The sequence below is a fragment of the Rhinopithecus bieti genome, unplaced genomic scaffold (genome assembly GCF_001698545.2).
Source record: "Rhinopithecus bieti isolate Rb0 unplaced genomic scaffold, ASM169854v2 scaffold_60909, whole genome shotgun sequence".
Classification (NCBI taxonomy): domain Eukaryota; kingdom Metazoa; phylum Chordata; class Mammalia; order Primates; family Cercopithecidae; genus Rhinopithecus; species Rhinopithecus bieti.
The window spans coordinates 1,243,617-1,261,881 of NW_016823619.1; the positions used below are offsets into that span (position 1 = coordinate 1,243,617).

The 18,265-nt window shown below is 48.3% G+C and overlaps 1 protein-coding gene across 12 annotated transcripts in view; it reads left to right on the plus strand.

Moving 5' to 3' along the window:
• DYNC2I1 (dynein 2 intermediate chain 1) overlaps window positions 1-18,265 on the plus strand; it is a 138,315-nt gene that overhangs the window by 26,718 nt on the left and 93,332 nt on the right. For 7 of the 12 annotated variants that reach the window (XR_001883246.1, XR_001883247.1, XR_001883248.1 and 4 more), the window contains exons 1-4: window positions 5,997-6,229; window positions 10,572-10,866; window positions 17,397-17,533; window positions 17,908-17,961. Coding sequence is in view for 8 of the 12 variants with exons in the window: in XM_017861660.1 (XP_017717149.1) it covers window positions 10,770-10,866; window positions 17,397-17,533; window positions 17,908-17,961 (288 nt within the window). In the remaining 4 variants the exon portion in view is untranslated. Of the gene's footprint in view, window positions 1-5,996; window positions 6,230-10,571; window positions 10,867-12,453; window positions 12,647-17,396; window positions 17,534-17,907; window positions 17,962-18,265 lie in introns of those variants that run through there. The other 5 variants (XM_017861664.1, XM_017861662.1, XM_017861665.1 and 2 more) reach the window with 5 other exon arrangements.

Here is an 18,265-nt window from a genome sequence, read left to right on the forward strand (position 1 = left end):
AATAGGGCCGGGCGCGGTGGCTCAAGCCTGTAATCCCAGCACTTTGGGAGGCCGAGACGGGGGGATCACGAGGTCAGGAGATCAAGACCATCCTGGCTAACACGGTGAAACCCCATCTCTACTAAAAAAATACAAAAATCTAGCTGGGCGAGGTGGCGGGTGCCTGTAGTCCCAGCTACTCGGGAGGCTGAGGCAGGAGAATGGTGTAAACCCGGGAGGTGGACCTTGCAGTGAGCTGAAATCTGGCCACTGCACTCCAGCCTGGGTGACAGAGCAAGACTCCGTCTCAAAAAAAAAAAAAAGAAATAAAATGAAAACTGATGGGCTGAGGCAGGAGAATTGCTTGAACCCAGGAGGCAGAGAGGTTGCAGTGAGCCAAGATCGTACCATTGTGCTCCAGTCTGGGTAACAAGAGCAAAACTGTCTCAAAAAAAAAAAAAAAGAATAACGTATTTTTAGATAAAGTTCTAGCAAAGCCAACTTAAAAAGAGCCTTTATAGTCAATTGGTTCTTGCTGCACTTTATGCAAATAATCAGGCCAAGTGTAATAAGACTAAGACATATTTTTCCACAGAAATTGGTCTTTCTATAATGTCTGTTAGAAGAGGAGAGCTAGAGAGAAATTGAGTCAAATGAAAAGTATAACACTTGTTACTGATGACAGTCGTGACTTCTGTTTTTGAGTGCAGATTGAATCACGAATTATCTCTGGGCTGCAAGAATCCTCTAAACAACACCAGGCTATAATTTTTCTCCATATTTATAGTTGGTGCCCCAGCAGAATAGGTTCATTTTTCTGTTCTAACACACAAATACCCTTTGATTGTCAAATTATTAATGTTATTTATCTCTTCTTGTTTTACCTCCAAGGAAGCCAGAATCATGGAATTCTGGAGAGATATGGTACTGGCCCTTGGGCATTCCACTGTGCCTGCCTGGTTTTCATGGCCAATGCCCCGCTGCTAAGACTATACAAGCACCCTCTCTCTAGGACCAGGGACTTTAGCAGAATAGCTGGGTGCCTGAGATTGTAAGGGCTGGTTTTGTTTGTGTTTGTTTGTTTGTTTGTTTTGTTTTAATGGAGTTTTGCTCTTGTTGCCCAGGCTGGAATGCAGTGGCCTGATTTTGGCTCACCTCTGCCTCCTAGTTTCAAGCGTTTCTCCTGCCTCAGCCTCCCGAGTAGCTGGGATTGCAGGTGCCCGCCACCACACCTGGCTAATTTTTGTTTTTTGAGTGGAGACGAGGTTTTACCATGTTGGCCAGCCTGGTCTGGAATTCCTGACCTTGTGATCTGCCCACCTTGGCCTCCCAAAGTGTTGGGATTACAGGTGTGAGCCACCGCGCCCAGCCTGTAAGGGCTGGTTTTGAGGGAGAGAATTAGTTCAGACCGGCCAGCCGTGGTGGCTCACACCTGTAATCCCAGCACTTTGGGAGGCTGAGGTGGGTGGATCACAATGTCAGGAGTTTGAGACCAGCCTGGCCAACATGGTGAAACCCTGTCTCTGCCAAAAATACAAAAATTAGCCAGGCGTGGTGGAAGGGCGCCTGCAATCCCAGCTACTCGGGAGGCTGAGGTAGGAGAATCGCTTGAACCCTGGAGGCAGAGGTTGCAGTGAGCTGAGATCGTGCCCCTACACTCCAGCCTGGGGGACCAGAGTGAGACTTCATCTCAAAAAAATAAAATAAAATAAAAATTAAAAGTTTATCAGCTGTTATAGGACAGATTACTAAAGGACCATAAAAGCATTGCAGCACAACAAAAGTCTCTAAAAATCCTCAGCTTAACAGGTTTTATCAATGCTTATGTTCTGTATAGCTGGTTACTGCAAGTCTATAACTAAAACCAAGACTGCAGTAGTTCGGTCAGGTTTGTACCTGCGCCCTTGGCTTTTGTTGGCTTTTACTTAAGTTTTAAGGGTTAATGAATGCTTGTCTGTGTCCATTCCCATTTGGCCTAGAACATTTTAATTGGCTACAAGTCTTTTGACTCTAAGTCTCTTGGCCATAGGGTGTCCTATCAAGAGACAGGACAGATCCAGGGCAGGCCGCCATGTCACCCTGGCAATGCTATGGAACAAAATAGAAGCTCGGTGGCCACTGGTGTTGCCTCTGACAAATGTTGGCCACAAGGGGAGGATGTAAACCAAAAATAAAATTCTAAGACCCCCCCCAACCATCCGAATGCACCACTCCTCCTTGGCCAAGGGCATTCCAAACTTAACCTGAAGACTAGTTCAGGACATGATGGAAAGAGGGAGACGGACATGCCTCATGATACCCTCCTCCCTTTTTGAATCACAGATGGAGCGGGGTTAAGTCTGGTAAGAAGCATTTACCATCGATTCTCTCTGAAGCCTGCTACCCGGAGGCCTCATCTGCACGTGGTGATCAAGGTTTTCTTGGTCTCCACAACCTGTGGTAACCCATACATTCCTTTTATTTATTTATTTATTTATTTATNGGACATGCCTCATGATACCCTCCTCCCTTTTTGAATCACAGATGGAGCGGGGTTAAGTCTGGTAAGAAGCATTTACCATCGATTCTCTCTGAAGCCTGCTACCCGGAGGCCTCATCTGCACGTGGTGATCAAGGTTTTCTTGGTCTCCACAACCTGTGGTAACCCATACATTCCTTTTTATTTATTTATTTATTTATTTATTTATTTATTTATTTATTTATTTATTGAGACGGAGTCTCGGCTCACTGCAAGCTCTGCCTCCCGGGTTCACGCCATTCTCCTGCCTCAGCCTCCTGAGTAGGTGGGACTACAGGCACCCGCCACCATGCCCAGCTAATTTTTTGTATTTTTAGTAGAGACGGGGTTTTACTGTGTTAGCCAGGATGGTCTCCATCTCATGACCTCGTGATCCGCCCACCTTGGCCTCCCAAAGTGCTGGGATTACAGGCGTGAGCCACTGTGCCTGGTCTTTTCTATTGATAATAACTCTTTCAACTAACTGCCAATCAGAGACTTTTGAATCAGACTGTGACTTTGAAGATGCCATACTGTCCCACCTTCTTGTCCCCCCTTTCCAGATGAACCAATGTACATCTTAGATGTATTGATTGATGTCTCATGTCTCCTTAAAATGTATAAAACCGACTTGTACCCTGACCACCTTGGCCACATGTCCTCAGGCTCTCCTGGGGCTGTGTCATGGGCCATTGGTCACTCATATTTGGCCCAGGATAAATCTCTCCAAGTATTTTACTGAGTTGACTCTTTTTGTCCACACTTGTAATCTACTTTATCAGTGTGAAGTTGAACAGTCTTTCGTTTTAGACCTTAGTTTTTATGAGCTGCACTTGTAACCGCCCAACAGGTACTCCTTGCCTGCTGCTCAGACAGAGCTGATTTATTAAGATAGGGAATTGCAATGGAGAGAGAGTTTAATTCATGCAGAGCCAGCTGTATGGGAGACCAGTTTTTGTTTGTTTGTTTTGTCTTTTTTGAGATGGAGTTTTGGTCTTGTTCCTCAGGCTGGAGTGCAATGGCGCAATCTCGGCTCACCACAACCTCCCCTTCCCGGGTTCAAGAGATTCTCCTGCCTCAGCCCCTGAGTAGCTGGGATTACAGGCATGTGTCACCATGCCTGGCTAAGTTTGTATTTTTAGTAGAGACGGAGTTTCTTCATGTTGATCAGGCTGGTCTCGAACTCCTGACCTCAGGTGATCTGCCTGCCTCAGCCTCCCACAGTGCTGGGATTACAGGCATGAGCCACCACGCCCGGCCCAGAGTTTTATTAGTGCTCAAATCAGTGTCCCCCAAAATTTGAGGATTGGAGTTTTAAGGATCATTTAGTGGGTGGGGGGGTTGAGAAGTGGGGAGCGCTGATAGGTAGGATTGGAGATGAAATCGGGCAGTCGAAGCTGTCTTCTTGTGCTGAGTCAGTTCCTGAGTGGGGGCCACAAGACCAGATGAGCCAATTTATCCATCCAGGTTACACCAGCCGACCCATTGAGTACAGGGACTGAAAATGTCTCAGGCACCAATCTTAGGTTTTACAACAGTGATGTTATCCATAGGAGTAATTGGGGAGGTTTAGAATCTTGTGGCCTTTAGCTGCAGGACTCCTAAACCGTAATTTCTGATCTCATGGCTAATTTGTTAGTCCTCCAAAGGCCATCTAGTCCCCAGCAAGAAGGGGGTTTGCATCATTCTCAGCAAACTATCACAAGAACAGAAAACCAAACACCACATGTTCTCACTCATAAGTGGGAGTTGAATAATGAGAACACATGGATACAGGGAGGGGAACATCACACATAGGGCCTGTCGAGGGGTGGGGGGATAGGAGAGGGAGAGCATTAGGAGAAATACCTAATGTAGATGATGGGTTGATGGGTGCAGCAAACCACCATGGCACATGTATACCTATGTAACAAACCTTCACGTTCTGCACATGTACCCCGAATTTAAAGTATAATAATAAAAAACAGAAAAAGAAGGGGTTCATTTTGGGAAAGGGCTGTTACCTTTCTTTCAAAGTTAAACTATCCAACAACCAGGAATGGACAAGGACAGCTTGGAGGTTACAAGCAAGATGGAGTCAGGTCAGATCTCTTTCACTGTCATAATTTTCTCAGTTCTAATTCTTGCAGAGGTGGTTTCAGACTTAAACTGCAGATCTAAAGTTACAATTGCCATGTCTTTGTTTAAAGGAGGACACACATCTTGAAAGGTTTCCAGGCCAGCAAAACATTTACGCCTGGGAGACTTGTGGCGGCCGAGGTGCCCGGCCCTGCCTTCACGGGGGCCTGGCTGGCAGGAGCCTTGCAGCTTGGGAAGCAACAGCTGTGCATTTGGAAGAGGGTGTTGGGTGACTCGGCTTGTAACCACCCAAGGGGTTCACCTTGCCCGCTGCCTAGACAGAGCTGATCAAGATAGGGGAATTGCAATAGAGAAAGAGTAATTCACGCAGAGCTGGCTGTGCAGGAGACTAGAGTTTTATTATTACTCAAATCGGTCTCCTCAAGCATTGAAGCATTCAGGGATCAGAGTTTTCAAGGGTAACTTGGGTTGGGGTAAACCAGTGAGCCAGGAGTGCTGATTGGTCAGAGATGAAATCATAGGGAGTCAAAGCTGTCTTCTTGCCCCCATCAGTTCCTGGGTGAGGAGCCACAAGGTCAGATGAGCCAGTTTATTGATCTGGGTGGTGCCAGCTGATCCATGAAGTTCAGGGTCTGCAAAATATCTCAAACACTGATCTTAGGAGCAGTTTAGGGAGGGTCAGAATATTGTAGCCTCCAGCTGCATGACTTCTAAACCATAATTTGTAATCTCGTGGCTAACATCAGCCCTACAAAGGCAATCAAGTTCCCAGACAAGAAGAAGGCCTGCTTTGGGAAAGGATTGTTAACTCTGTGTTTATAAACTATAAACTAAGTTTCTCCCAAAGTTAGTTCAGCCTACTGCCAGGAAGGAACAAGCACATCTTGGAGGTTAGAAGCAAGGTGCTGTGGGTTAAGTTACATCTCTTTCACTGTCTTAGTCATAATTTTGGAAAGGCGGTTTCAGGCTTTCCGGCCCAACTTTCCCTTTGGCTGAAGGAGTTCGGGGTCCTGAGATTTTTTGATTTTCCCTTACGTGTTGTATAAAAATAGTCTCTCAACGTTGAGTCCTGCCTACCTTACTGCTTGTTTTTATCAAAAGACGACATATGGGAATATAATCGGTTAAGTGTAAAGCCTTATTCAAATGTAAAGCTCTTCCCAAGATCTGCTCTCCCTTTTTATCTTCCCCGACTGTCGGTCCGGTCCCGCGGGAATCCAGGGCGGGTTGGGGCGAGACGAGAGCCCCTGCACCCCAAGTCACGGTACTGCACCTGACCCTTGGGGAGACCAACGACCGCTCGGTCCTCTGCTGCTCCTGCCTGGCGGTTGCTAGGAGCCCGGGAAGCGCAGGCGCATTGGGAGGGGCCGCGGACCCGCCGAGCAGCGACCACTCGGCCTTCCCCTGCTCCTGCCTGCCAGGTGTTAAAAATGCCGGGAATGCGCAGGCGCACTGTGAGAGACCGCAGGGCACGCTGGGCAGGGCCGCTCGGCCCTCTGCTGCTCCTGCCTGCCGGTTGCTAGGCGTTGGGACGCGCCTCCCGAAGTGTGCGCGGCTACAGGTGGCCTCCTTGGGGTGGGCCGCGCCTGGCCGGGGCCGAGGACACCGCGGCTGCCCTGGGCCTAGGACACCGCGGCTGCCCGGGGCCTGCGAGAAGCAATGGAACCCGGAAAGGTCGGTGGGGCGCTGGGTCTGGGCGAGGGGTGGTGGAGCTTCGCGGACTCCGCCGAGCGTCGCTAGCAGCGCCGCCGCCGCCCTCCCTCTGCGCAGCGGTTCGCTCGACCGGGCCGGGGCTTCCCGGAGGAGCCGGGGTGCCACCGAGGCAGGAAGGCATATGGAGGCGCAGCTGTCCGTTGGCGCGAGGGCTGGCCGGTCTCCGGGCTCCCGGCGTTCGGGAGAGGCGGTGTGTGCAGCCTCAGCCCTGCGGTCGCCGCCGCGGCCGGTCTCTCGCGCCCAGCCTGGGGGCGGCCTCGGCCCCTGCTGCGGGGCCGGGGTGGCGGAGGAGCCACGTTTAAAATTTTATTCAATTTTAGCTGATTTAAGTTTAAATATGACTTGTCACAGTTTAAGAGGTTGAGAGTGCAGCCTGGGTGCCTGAGTTTGAATTCCGGCTTTTGTTTTTACTTGTATGACCTTGGCAAAATTACTTAACAGCTCTTGTTTCCTAGTTCATTCAGTGGGCACAATAATAACGGCAGCATTATAGGGTGTTTAAGAAGATTAAGTGAGATACTATGTGTAAAAGTGCATAGACCAAACCAATGCCTGCTTTCATTAACACTCAATAAATGTTAGATATTACTGTATTATTCTGTTGTCTATTGATTCCCCACCAAAAGATGAATAATTTAGTTTGCATACATTTTCTTCTACTTTCACTCCTATTATTTTTCCCCTATCACTTACCTTTATGTGTTGAATAATATTCCTTAATTTGTATTTTCTGTTACATCAACCTTAGGGTGTTTTGTTGTTGTTGTTGTTGTTGTTTTTGAGACGGAGTCTCACTCTGTCACCAGCCTGGGGTGCAGTGGCGCGAACTTGGCTCACTGCAACCTCCGCCTCCAGGGTTCAAGCGATTCTCCTGCCTCAGCCTCCTGAGTAGCTGGGATTACAGGCGTGCGCCAGCACGCCCAGCTAATTTTTTGTATTTTTAGTAGAGATGAGGTTTCACCATGTTGGCCAGGATGGTCTCGATCTCCTGACTTCGGTTTTGTTTTTGTTTTTTTTTTTAAAGATAATTCCCCTCTGTCGCCCAGGCTGGAGTACAGTAGCCGGATCTCTGCTTACTGCAACCTCCAACTCCCGGGTTCTAGCGATTTTCCTGCCTCAGCCTCCCGAGTAGCTGGGATTACAAACATGCGCCACCATGCCTGGCTAATTTTTGTATTTTTAGTAGAGATGGGCTTTCTCCATGTTGGTCAGGCTGGTCTCGAACTCCCGACCTCAGGTGATGCGCTTGCCTTGGCCTCCCAAAGTGCTGGGATTACAGGCGTGAGCCACCACGCCCAGCCAACCTTAGATAATATTTTTTAACTTTCCCCTAGTTAAGATTAGGAAGCTACTGCCCTACACTCTCCATTTCTCCCAAAACCCAGTAATTTCCTGACCCTGTCTGGTGTCAGGGTCAAAGGGGTCATCTTTTCTTATATTCAGTTAATGTACCACAATGGTTTTTGCTTCATATTTGGACCATGTCTTTCTTAAATGGCCCTATTTGCCTTTTTTTTTTCTTTTTGGCAAAAAAGAACATATGCTGTTTAAAATTTTAAACCCTAGGATGTCTTCTAGCTTATTAATGTCATATTATCTGTTTAATGAAATCCTCTTAAAAGAAATTCTTCCAAGAGCTCACTGACTTTATGTCCTCATCAGGACAAACTGTTTTCTAGACCTGCACAGAGCTATGACCTGGGAGTTCTATCTCATTGTGCTTCCGGGTTAGGCCTACTGTTTCTTGGATCAAGTGTCTTCCTCTTTTTTGAAATCTCCCTGCTTTTTCCAATGGAGTATATCCTCACATACCTTTTTCTTTTCTTTTTTTTGAGACAGAGTCTTGCTGTTTCACCCAGGCTGGAGTGCAGTGGCGAGCTCACGGCTCACTGCAGCCTCCACGTCTCAGGCTCAAGCGGCGTTCTTGCCTCGGCCTCCCAAAGTGCTGGGACTACAGGTGTGAGCCACCATGCCTGGCCTATCGCATACCTTTTTAGACAAGAGTATATGTGGGAAGAAAACTGTATGCCCTAAGAATATCCTTATTATGCTGATAGATTGTTTAAGAGTTTGGCTCAGCATAGAATTCTAAGAGCAAAATAATTTCCCAGAACTTTGAAGATGGTATGCTTTTTGTCTTCTAGCAGTGTGTTTGACTGATGAGATATCTTTGTAACATTTTCTTTCTCTCCGGAAGATTTAGGATCTTTATCTGTGATGTTCTGAATATGGATGTAGTTTGTTATAGATCTTTTTCCATTTGTTATTTTTGACATTTGACCATCACTTGGGGTTTTATTCTGATACATATTTAATGAATAAACTTCTTTTTTTTTTGAAACAGTCTCGCTCTGTTGCCCACGCTGGAGTGCAATGGCATGATCTCAGCTCACTGCAACCTCCACCTCCCAGGTTCAAGTGATCCTCCTGTCTCAGCCTCCCAGGTAGCTGGGATTACAGATGTGTGCCATCACGCCCAGCTAATTTTTGTATTTTTAGCAGAGACAGGATTTCATCATGTTGGCCAGGCTGGTCTTGATCCACCTGCCTCGGCCTCTCAAAGTGCTGGGATTATAGGCATGAGCCACTGTGCCCGGCCAGTAAATAAACATTTTTAAAGTAGCAAAAGCAACAGAACCTCAGAGCTGGATATTTCATGGCAACTAATCAATTCCTGTAATAGGTTCTCAATTGCAAATCGGTCTTTAACTTTTTAGAAAGTTAACCCATGGGTCATTATAATCTAATTATGTATTTATTATGCTGTGATAGAGAATTAATTAGTATAGTCTATTTCATAAGGTAAGGGGAAGGATAAAGTTTTCATGAGACTATTGGAATACAATTGTATTGGATTATTTTGGTATTAGAGTTTTTTTTGTTTTGTTTTTTGTTTGTTTTTTTTTTGAAACGAAGTCTCGCTCTTGTCCCCCAGGCTGGAGTGCAGTGGCGTGATCTCAGCTCACTCCAATCTCCGCCTCCTGGGTTCAAGCAATTCTCCTGCCTCAGCCTCGCAAGTAGCTGAGATTACTACAGGCACGTGCCACTATGCTGGGCTAATTTTTTTTGTATTTTTAGTAGAGACGGTTTCACCATGTTGGCTAGGCTTGTCTGGAACTCTTGACCTCAGGTGATTCGCCTGCCTCAGTCTCCCAAAGTGCTGGGATGACAGGCGTGACCCACCCTGCCCAGCTGGTATCATAGCTTTTAGTGCACACCAAGCTTTTCCTTCAGTTTGTTTCATTGTACTTAGCTGCTCACATAATTGATATCATGAATATAAATAGTTTTATGTTCTTTATTTGTACTGAGATCATACCAAGTTTCAGTATGTCGAGCTGTTGAAAAAAACTTAATGGTGTCTTTGCAGGCTTTATACCTGCCTGCATGGTGACAATTTTCTTTAATATTAGCTCTTAAAAAACTCTTTATCTTACTTACAATGCATATGACTATTAATTTTTATGGTCAATGAAAATTTTAGAAATTTCTAAGTTTTTTTGTTACATACCAAACAATTGATAGGTAATGTGTGAGTTTATTGTTATGAAATTTATTTATCATAGCTTGAAAAATGTAAACATGTATGTTTGTGTTTTAGGTTATTCTTAGTTTAAAATAAATTTCTACCCTTTTTATTTTGATGTGAGATATGTACTAGTGATGTGAACTGTTTAGGTACAGTGCAATGCCGTTTCATTCTGTTTTTAGAAAGGCTGAATGTTTTAGAGTAGATAGGGTGGGATTTCCAAGGCTGGTCCTCACTAATCCGCTTGTGGGGTTCCTCCTGAGAACCGCAGAAACTCTGGCGTGAACTCTCCATTCAAAGCCCTGTGCTGATTCTTGACGAAAGTTTAACACAGCTCCTAGCAGCCTAAGGCTCAACTCTGGGACAGCCCAGCTCAGGGTTGTCTGGAAGAGCTCAGGGCTATCAGAATAATTTACTGTTTTAGCCAACAACTGAGGATAAGTCCCTGACATCCTTTTTAAAGAGAGTTTAAAAGGGCTTAAATTATGAATCCTTCTCTGTCCCTTTGAGATGTCTCTAAATCTGCAATTCAGGAGTGTCTTTGAAAAGAGCAGAAAGGACAGGAGGGCCTCTGTTCCGGTCTCTCTGGGAAGACAGAATCCTAACTGCTGTAATTATATCAGCTAGCAGACACAGCGAGCCTAATCTCAGTTACACTGACCAGCCTTTGTAATTTTTCACTTGAGCTCCCCTAGTCCAGGTTCTCCCCTAAAACACTCGCTCACCTCAGTGCAAACAGAAATGGAGCTCAGCTGTTTCCTGTCCTGCCTGCAGTTACAGAATGAAATCTGTTTCACCACTCCAACGTCTGGCATCCCGTTACCCACACTTCTCATCTGTCGTCAGCCAAGTCTAGAAAGGAATCAGCCTGAGGTCAGCTCTGTCTACAAAGTAGACTCAGCGCAGTCTGCATTTTAGGCATCTGCCGCTTTGACATAGCAGCTCGCAAATGGGACTTGAATCTGCAAATACATGCATACCGAAAACACGGGTGCTCCCTGCAGCCACATTTGTCACACAGAGTACGGAGTGTTAGAAACAGTCGGCGTGGTCACCAGCCAGGGCCTAGGTGAGTGAATTACGGTGACTGTAGGGAATAACCTTGAATTCAGCGATGGAAACTGATCATCCTAGTTTTCTTAGTTTCCGTTTTCTTGGGAGCACTTTTCCTACCAGGGAGCGTCAGTTACACAGTCAGGTAATAGAATGAAGACCTGGATAGACTGCATTTCATAATTTGGCCCTAAGTAATTTGATAACTTAAAAATTAAAGTGTAAAGAATTTTGAAAAAAACGAGGACAGCAAAAGGTAAATTGTGTCTCAGTCCTAAAGGTGGGAGCCAGCCTTGCACTCTGGGTCTTTTAGCGTGGGCCCTAGGTTGGTGCGTTGCCATACCCGGTGAGTGGAGCACACTGCTCTGGCCATTAGTGGCCCTGCTCATTCCAGTCTGTAAGTCTGAGAATTCACGTTGGTGTCGTTAACCTAAAGAAAATTCAGGCAAAATTAATTATAGAGACTATCAGGGCCACAGCCTGGGAAATACTGGCAGGTGCTCCAGAGAACAGAGGAGAGGCTCGAGTGTTTAAGAGAAAAGGGCAAATCAGCAGAGGGGAGGATTACAAAATACTTTGTCAAGAATTCCCATTGGTTTACAGAAGTGACATTGATTATTGATGATTGATTGGTTATACATCACTGAACTGTAGGTTATGAGTTCTGGTGTCCAGTGTATGACATCGGTAGGTTAATTTATGGCTATTGGCCAGGTGTGGCGGCTCATGTCTCTAATCCTGGTACTTTGGGAGGCTGAGGTGGGAGGACTGTTTGAGGATAGGAGTTCAAGGCCAGCTTGGGCAACATAGCAAGACCCTATCTCTGAAGAAAAAAAAAAAAAAGCCTGGGCATTGTGTGCTATTCTGTGGCCCCAGCTGCTCAGGAGGCTGAGGTGGGAGGATTGCTTGAGCACAGGAGGTCGAGGCTGTAGTGAGCTATGATAGCACCACTGCAATCCAGCCTGGGTGGCAGAATGAGACCCTTTCTCTAATAAGAATAATAGTAATATGGCTGTTGGTGGTGATGCTGAGTCAAGAGGTCATAAAGCAGGCGGCTTATTTAGCTCCGGGTGTGGGTGGGAGCCGGACGTCCTTAGCTCTGGGTGTGGGGGGGGGAGCAGGACGTCCTTAGCTCCGGGTGTGGAGGGGGGAGCAGGACGTCCTTAGCTCCGGGTGTGGGGGGGGAGCGGGACGTCCTTAGCTCTGGGTGTGGGGGTGGTAGTGGGACGTCCTTAGCTCTGGGTGTGGGGGGTAGTGGGACGTCCTTAGCTGGGGTGTGTGAGGGGGAGCGGGACGTCCTTAGCTCTGGGTTGGGGCAGTGGGAGCCGAGGGGACGTCCTTAGCTCCGGGTGTGGGGGGGGAAGCGGGACGTCCTTAGCTCCGGGTGTGGGGGGGGAAGGGGGACGTCCTTAGCTCCGGGTGTTGGGGAGGGAGTGGGACGTCCTTAGCTCCGGGTGTTGGAGGGGGAAGCGGGACGTCCTTAGCTCCGGGTGTTGGGGGGGAGCGGGACGTCCTTAGCTCCGGGTGTTGGTGGGGGAAGCGGGACGTCCTTAGCTCCGGGTGTTGGGGGGGGAGCGGGACGTCCTTAGCTCCGGGTGGTGGTGGGGGGAGCGGGACGTTGTTAGCTCCGGGTGTGGCAGGGAGTGAGACGTGACCACTGTCACATTTCAGTGACTCTGGATCTAAACATTTAAAGGAGCTCACATTCCTCAGATTAGTTTCTTTTCTTTCTCAGTGTCATGCAGGAAACAGGATGACGATGTATGTGGACGTCAGTGCTATACCACTGGGTTCATGTAGGTGAATGTCATAGGGCTGGGCCACCGTGTCTTCGTCGTGTGGGGACTCAGGCTGGATGGTGCCTTTGCTGCTTTGCACAGAGCTAGTGGTCATCCTGAAGGTCCAGAATGGATTTATGGTGGTGGCACTGGAAGGAAGAATGGATTTAGAAACATGTTAGAAGCAGAAATAGTGGCATCTGGTGACGCTTTCATCGGTTTATTATTTAATACAGATGGAGTCTCGCTGTGTCACCTGGGCTGGAGTGCAGTGGTGTTATCACAGCTCACTGCAGCCTTGACCTCCTGGGCTCCAGTGATCCTCCCATCTTAGCCTCCTGAGTAGCTGGGACTACAGTTGAACCACCGTGCTTGGCTGAATGTTCTTTTTTTAATAGAGATGGGGTCTTGCTGTGTTGCCCTGGCTGGTCTTGAACTCCTGGGCTCAAGTAATCTTCCTACCTCAGCCTGGTAAAGTGCTAGGATTACAGGTGTGAGCCACCATGAAACCTGGCCCAAAATAACTTCCTTTAAACATTTCCTAATGTGTAATTAACTAGTTCAAATCAGTATTTAATTTTAATCTCTGACGAGTGTTTTCTAAAAGAGGAGGCTGGGTTGGAAAGCAAGGGGAGAAGCCCACTGTCCACAGGTGGCTGCAGATGCCAGTGGCACCTTCTTGCTGGAGTCCGCCCAGCTGTCGGAGGTTATGTGGCAGAAGCAGTGAGCGTCAGGTCCAGGGGTTTCTGCTGTTTGGCTTACAGAGCGCGGAAGCCCGCACACCCACTTGGAGTGTGGGTCTGATGAGATGGCACAGGGGTGGAGTTTGATTTCCATCTGGGCCATGAGTGTCCTCCCTGCAAGTGATGTTTTGGCTCCACCACCTCTGATGGTGCACCTTGGAGGTGATTTCAGCCCAGGTTTACTTCTCCTTGGATTTCAGGATGAGATGAGAGTGGGGAAAAGAATTCCCTTAAAGCCCTGCATTGAGGGGAAGGGGAGTTAAATCAGTTTGATCTATTTTGTTCGGGAGGCAAATCAAAGGGATGTAAACATTGTTCAGGGTTCTTACTGTACAGTTCTCAAAAGAGTTTTGTTATGAAAAGGTTCTGATGATTTAGTTGATGTGAATCAAGCGTACATCGAGGGACAGAGGCCCTGGGGAGTTGGTGCTAGGCAGCCCCTTAACTCCTGTTTGCTCGTCATGTGCACGAAGGATGCCGGCCCAGGACACATGCTTGCAGATGCTGAAAACCGCAGGCTCCAGTTCTCATCCACTAGTGTGTGGGCTGAATCATGCTGAATCATGCTGATGGCTTTGCTGCCTAGCTCTCCTGATGTCTCGCCCTGTACCCAGCTTGAGATTTGTTCTGATGGGAGTACTGGGGAACTTTGCCCATCGGTTCCATACTTGAAGAGTTGATTTTAAGCATGGATTGCTGGGCTGCTCCATAGGGCAGAGTCTGAGGGCTGGTCAAGTTGGTCTGTAAAAGGCCTTGGCAGAAGCATGTGGTTTACATGTGGCAAGTGGGGACCAACAGCACCGGAGCAGGGAAGCTGTAAATCGTTGTTGAACAATTTGAAACTCTAGAGAGGGAGACAGCATGGATAGAAAACTTGAGGGTAAACAGTCCATATTAGCTGAGTTTTAAGTGCTCCAAAGTAGTCAGCATTCTGTGCATTTAAGAAAATGGCTGTTTTTTTTCTTCCTGAAAACTAGAGACCAAAGAAAAATCCTGTGATCTCTGTGAGAGACCTCTTGTCTTGAGGGTTTTTAACTTTATCCGCATCAGTAATGTTAACAGCCATTAAGAAACCCCGCTGGATGGGTTTTGTGGCATACTTACTGTTCACATTCTGAGCTGGTGGCCTTGTGCCTTCCCAGTGTCCCCTGAATGTCCTCAGCATCCCCTGTGTGTGGTGCCCACGTCCCCTGGTTGGACTGTCCCTGAGTGTCCCGGGTGTCCCTGTGGCGCCCACGTCCCCTGGTTGGACTGCCCCTTCGTGTCCTGGGATCCCCTCTGTGTGGCACCCACGTCTCCTGGGTCTCCTTGTTGGACTGTCCCTGAGTATCCTGGGCGTCCCCTCTCCGGTCACTCGTGTCCTGGGTTCCATTCAGCCCTTTTGTAGGTCCTATATTAAACCTTTCTGTAGAAGTTAACTTTAAATAAAAAGAGTTGGCCAGGCACGGTGGCTCACACCTGCAATCCCAGCACTTTGGGAGGCTGAGGTAGGCGGATCACCTGAGGTCGGGAGTTCGAAACCAGCCTGACCAACATAGAGAAACCCCGTCTCTACGAACATTATGAAACTTAGCCGTGCGTGGTGGCGGGCGCCTGTAATCCCAGCTACTAGGGAGGCTGAGGCATGAGAATTGCTTGAACCTAGGAAGTGGAGGTTGCAGTGAGCTGAGATCATGCCACTGCACTCTAACCTGGGTGACAGAGTGTGTCAAAAAAAAATTATTTAATATATTTATGAGGTATTACAGCTTTTTTTGTTTGCCCTAATTTTCCCATGTCCAGGAAGAGTTTTAGTGGCTTGTCCATGACAAGTTTCCATTTTTCATTTGGACTAAATCTGTTTTTTTTTGAAATAAACTCCCAAATGCTTCCTTTATTTGTACCTTTAAGGAAGTGTTTCTCAAAGGGAAAAATTAGATAGTTATGGTATATTCTCTGCAGGAAATCATCCTTGATTGATTTTGCGTAGCTGAAGTTAGGTTTATCATCAAGCTCTGTTGTACTGGGGTTGTGGGGTTGTACCCTGTGTTGTTGGAGTATTTTACTGTGGCGTGGTGATATGCGGTTAGGTTTGGCATGAAGCTCTGTTGTACTGGGGTTGTAGGGTTGTACCCTGTGTTGTTGGAGTGTTACTGTGGCGTGGTAATAAGCACCTGTGTGTTCTGCACTGAGGTTCTGTTCAGGCCTCAGTGCAGCTGTGGAGCGGGAGCAGCACAGAAGAAGGAGCTGTGGCTGCACTGGCAAAGCTCATGCTCCCCTCAGGGAGACCAGCACGGATCTTGTCGGAATCACCATCTCGAGGGTTGCCAGGAGGCGGTGGTGCAGTGTGACAGGAGGTGCCCCAGCTGGGGGCGAGGGTGCAGAAGGGGAGTCCCAACCTTGCCTTAGAGCACAGTCAGCCCTTCCTGTCCTCCGGTTCCTGTGGGTTGGGGTTTGGGGGTGGCATGGGGGGAGTTAGGGTGCAGTCCTCACGCTCTCTGAAGGTTGGGTTGGGCTTAGGGGCCCTTCTGAGGTGTGGGCTGGTGCTGACCTCTGCCTGGGCCTCCCCAGGAGTGCTTGGGCATCCTTGTGCTATGGCAGCTGCGTCTCCCAGGGTGTGCAGTGAGAGCCACAGCCAGGTGGAAGCTCTGGAAGGGACCCTGAGCAGGAAGGCACACAGCTAGGCCTCCACCCCGCCCTCCTCATCAGAAGTGTGGCCGGGCGGGCGGCTTGAGCTCAGCAGTTTGGGCAACGTGGCGGAACTCTGTCTCTACAAAATACAAATATTAGCCAGGTGTCATCCCAGCTACTCGGGAGGCTGAGGTGGGAGGATGACTTGAGCCAAGGTTGCGCCACTGCACTCCAGCCTGGGTGACGGAACCAGACACTGTCAGAAAAACAAAAAGACGACAACGAAGAAGAGTGTGACATAGAATCTGGCCCACGTTCACCGGAAGGGGAATCGGCTTGACTTGTAAAAGAAGGTTGTTGAAGAGTCAGTGGAAATGTTTTAAGACCACGGCACCTTGTTATTTTAGTATTCCCCCTCAGATTCTTAGAACGGTTGGATACCTGGTGAGCCGGCTGCCCGGATGCCTCCTTTCCCGGCACACACAGTGTGGATTCTCTGATGGCTGGTGGTGAGGCACTGCGACATGCTCAGCAGTGCTGGTGACAGAGGACTAAGACAGGCCTTTCTTTCCGGAAGGTGAGGGCTTAGCTGGAGGGATGTCATCACTCTTGAAAGGTGGATTATCTAGCGAGGAGCAAACGCTTTCGTGGTAGAGAACAGCAAACATCAGAGGAGTTGGACGGCATTTTTGGGCCTGGGGCCTTTTTTGGGTTTTATCTGCGCAGCCCCGGCTCTGCAGCAGTGCTCGGTGTGTGTGAGGAGCTTGGCGTTTATTTGCTGAATACAAGTACAGGGCCCGTGAGGGCCAGAGAGACAGGTGAGCTTGTGGGCCCACCGGTTGCCCAGTGCAGCAGACGAGTGTGACCGGGTGTCCTCAGGGACGGGCAGGCTTTCCCTGGCGACTGTTGAGCGTTCACTCCACAGGGGTCGGTTCCGTTCCTGACGTGTGTTGGCGCTTGGCAGGACTCCAGAGCTGAAAGCTGCTGAGCCTCGCGATGCCTCACTGTGCTCATTAGAAAAATGGAGCTGATAGCCTTCTTAGTAGGGTTATGAGAGTGAAATATTGTGCTTGACTCAGGATAGCATGTGGTACGCACCAGATGCTAAACTCGTTTCTGTCTGTCATACATCCCAGCTGCTGTTGCTGTGTAAAGGGCCGTGGTGTGAGACAACAGCCGCCGTCTAATTTTCTCACATACTCTGTGGATCAGGAGAGCTTACAGCAGCAGGCTTAGTTCTGTCGCTGATACCTGGGGCCTCGGCTGGGGAGACTCGAGGTTCGGGAGGTGGTGACTCATGGGGGGCCGCGGGAGCTGTGCCTCTCATGCACGTGCCCTGGTGTTGGCTGTGAGGGACCCTCTGGGCTGTGGCATCCGCAGGGGCCTCTCCCCAGGGCTGCTTCTCTTCCTCACAGGGGAGTATCTGGATCTGCAGCCCAGGAGGACCAGGTGGAAACCCTTTGTCCTGGGAGGCCCACGATGCCTTATGTCCTGGTTGAGCCCAGCAGCCGCGGAAGGAGCACAGACTCCTTCTGTGCGCAGCAGTTGGGACGTGAGTCTGTTGTGGCTGTTTTTGGAAAATACAGTCTGACACAAGATATTTTAAACCCACAGAATATTTGTCCTTCCTCTGTTGTTCAACTGCTGTTGTAACTTGTTTTCACTTTTATTTTGTAATATTTAATAGTTTTTGAAGTAGCCAAAGGGATACATTTTATAATAATGTGTCATTTTAGACTAGTGAATAATTTTTAAGAATCTGTATTTCTGTTACCTTTTATTCCAGGAAGTAGAGAAGTATTTTCTGGCATGTCAAGAATTAACTGCCATTGATGTAAACGGCCTAATGGCAAAGCAGCTCACTAGAGCACAGACAATTAATTAGTTTAAACTTTAAACCTTCTAACTTTATACTTTTCTATTTAGAGAAGAACCAAAGATGATACCTGGAAAGCAGATGACCTCAGAAAACATCTCCGGGTAATGACTGTAAAGATTTGGATTGGGGTCTGTGAGGGACTCGTGTGGTTTTCTTGGATCCACTTTACCTGGTACACAACACTGTGTAACTTTGGTTACGTGTGCCTCACTGCAGAAGTACTTTCAACTCAGAGGTGAAGGCGTGCAGCTCACAATCCCTCCGGAACGTTTGTTAAGCCAGGTGGACCCTCCCACCGCTCGTGGGGCCCTGCCATGTCTCAGGAGCCTCTGCACTGCTCCGGGGTGGGGGTGCTGGCTTCAGGGGCTGCAGCGGTGGGGTGGGGAGAGGGGCTGTGGGACGGCG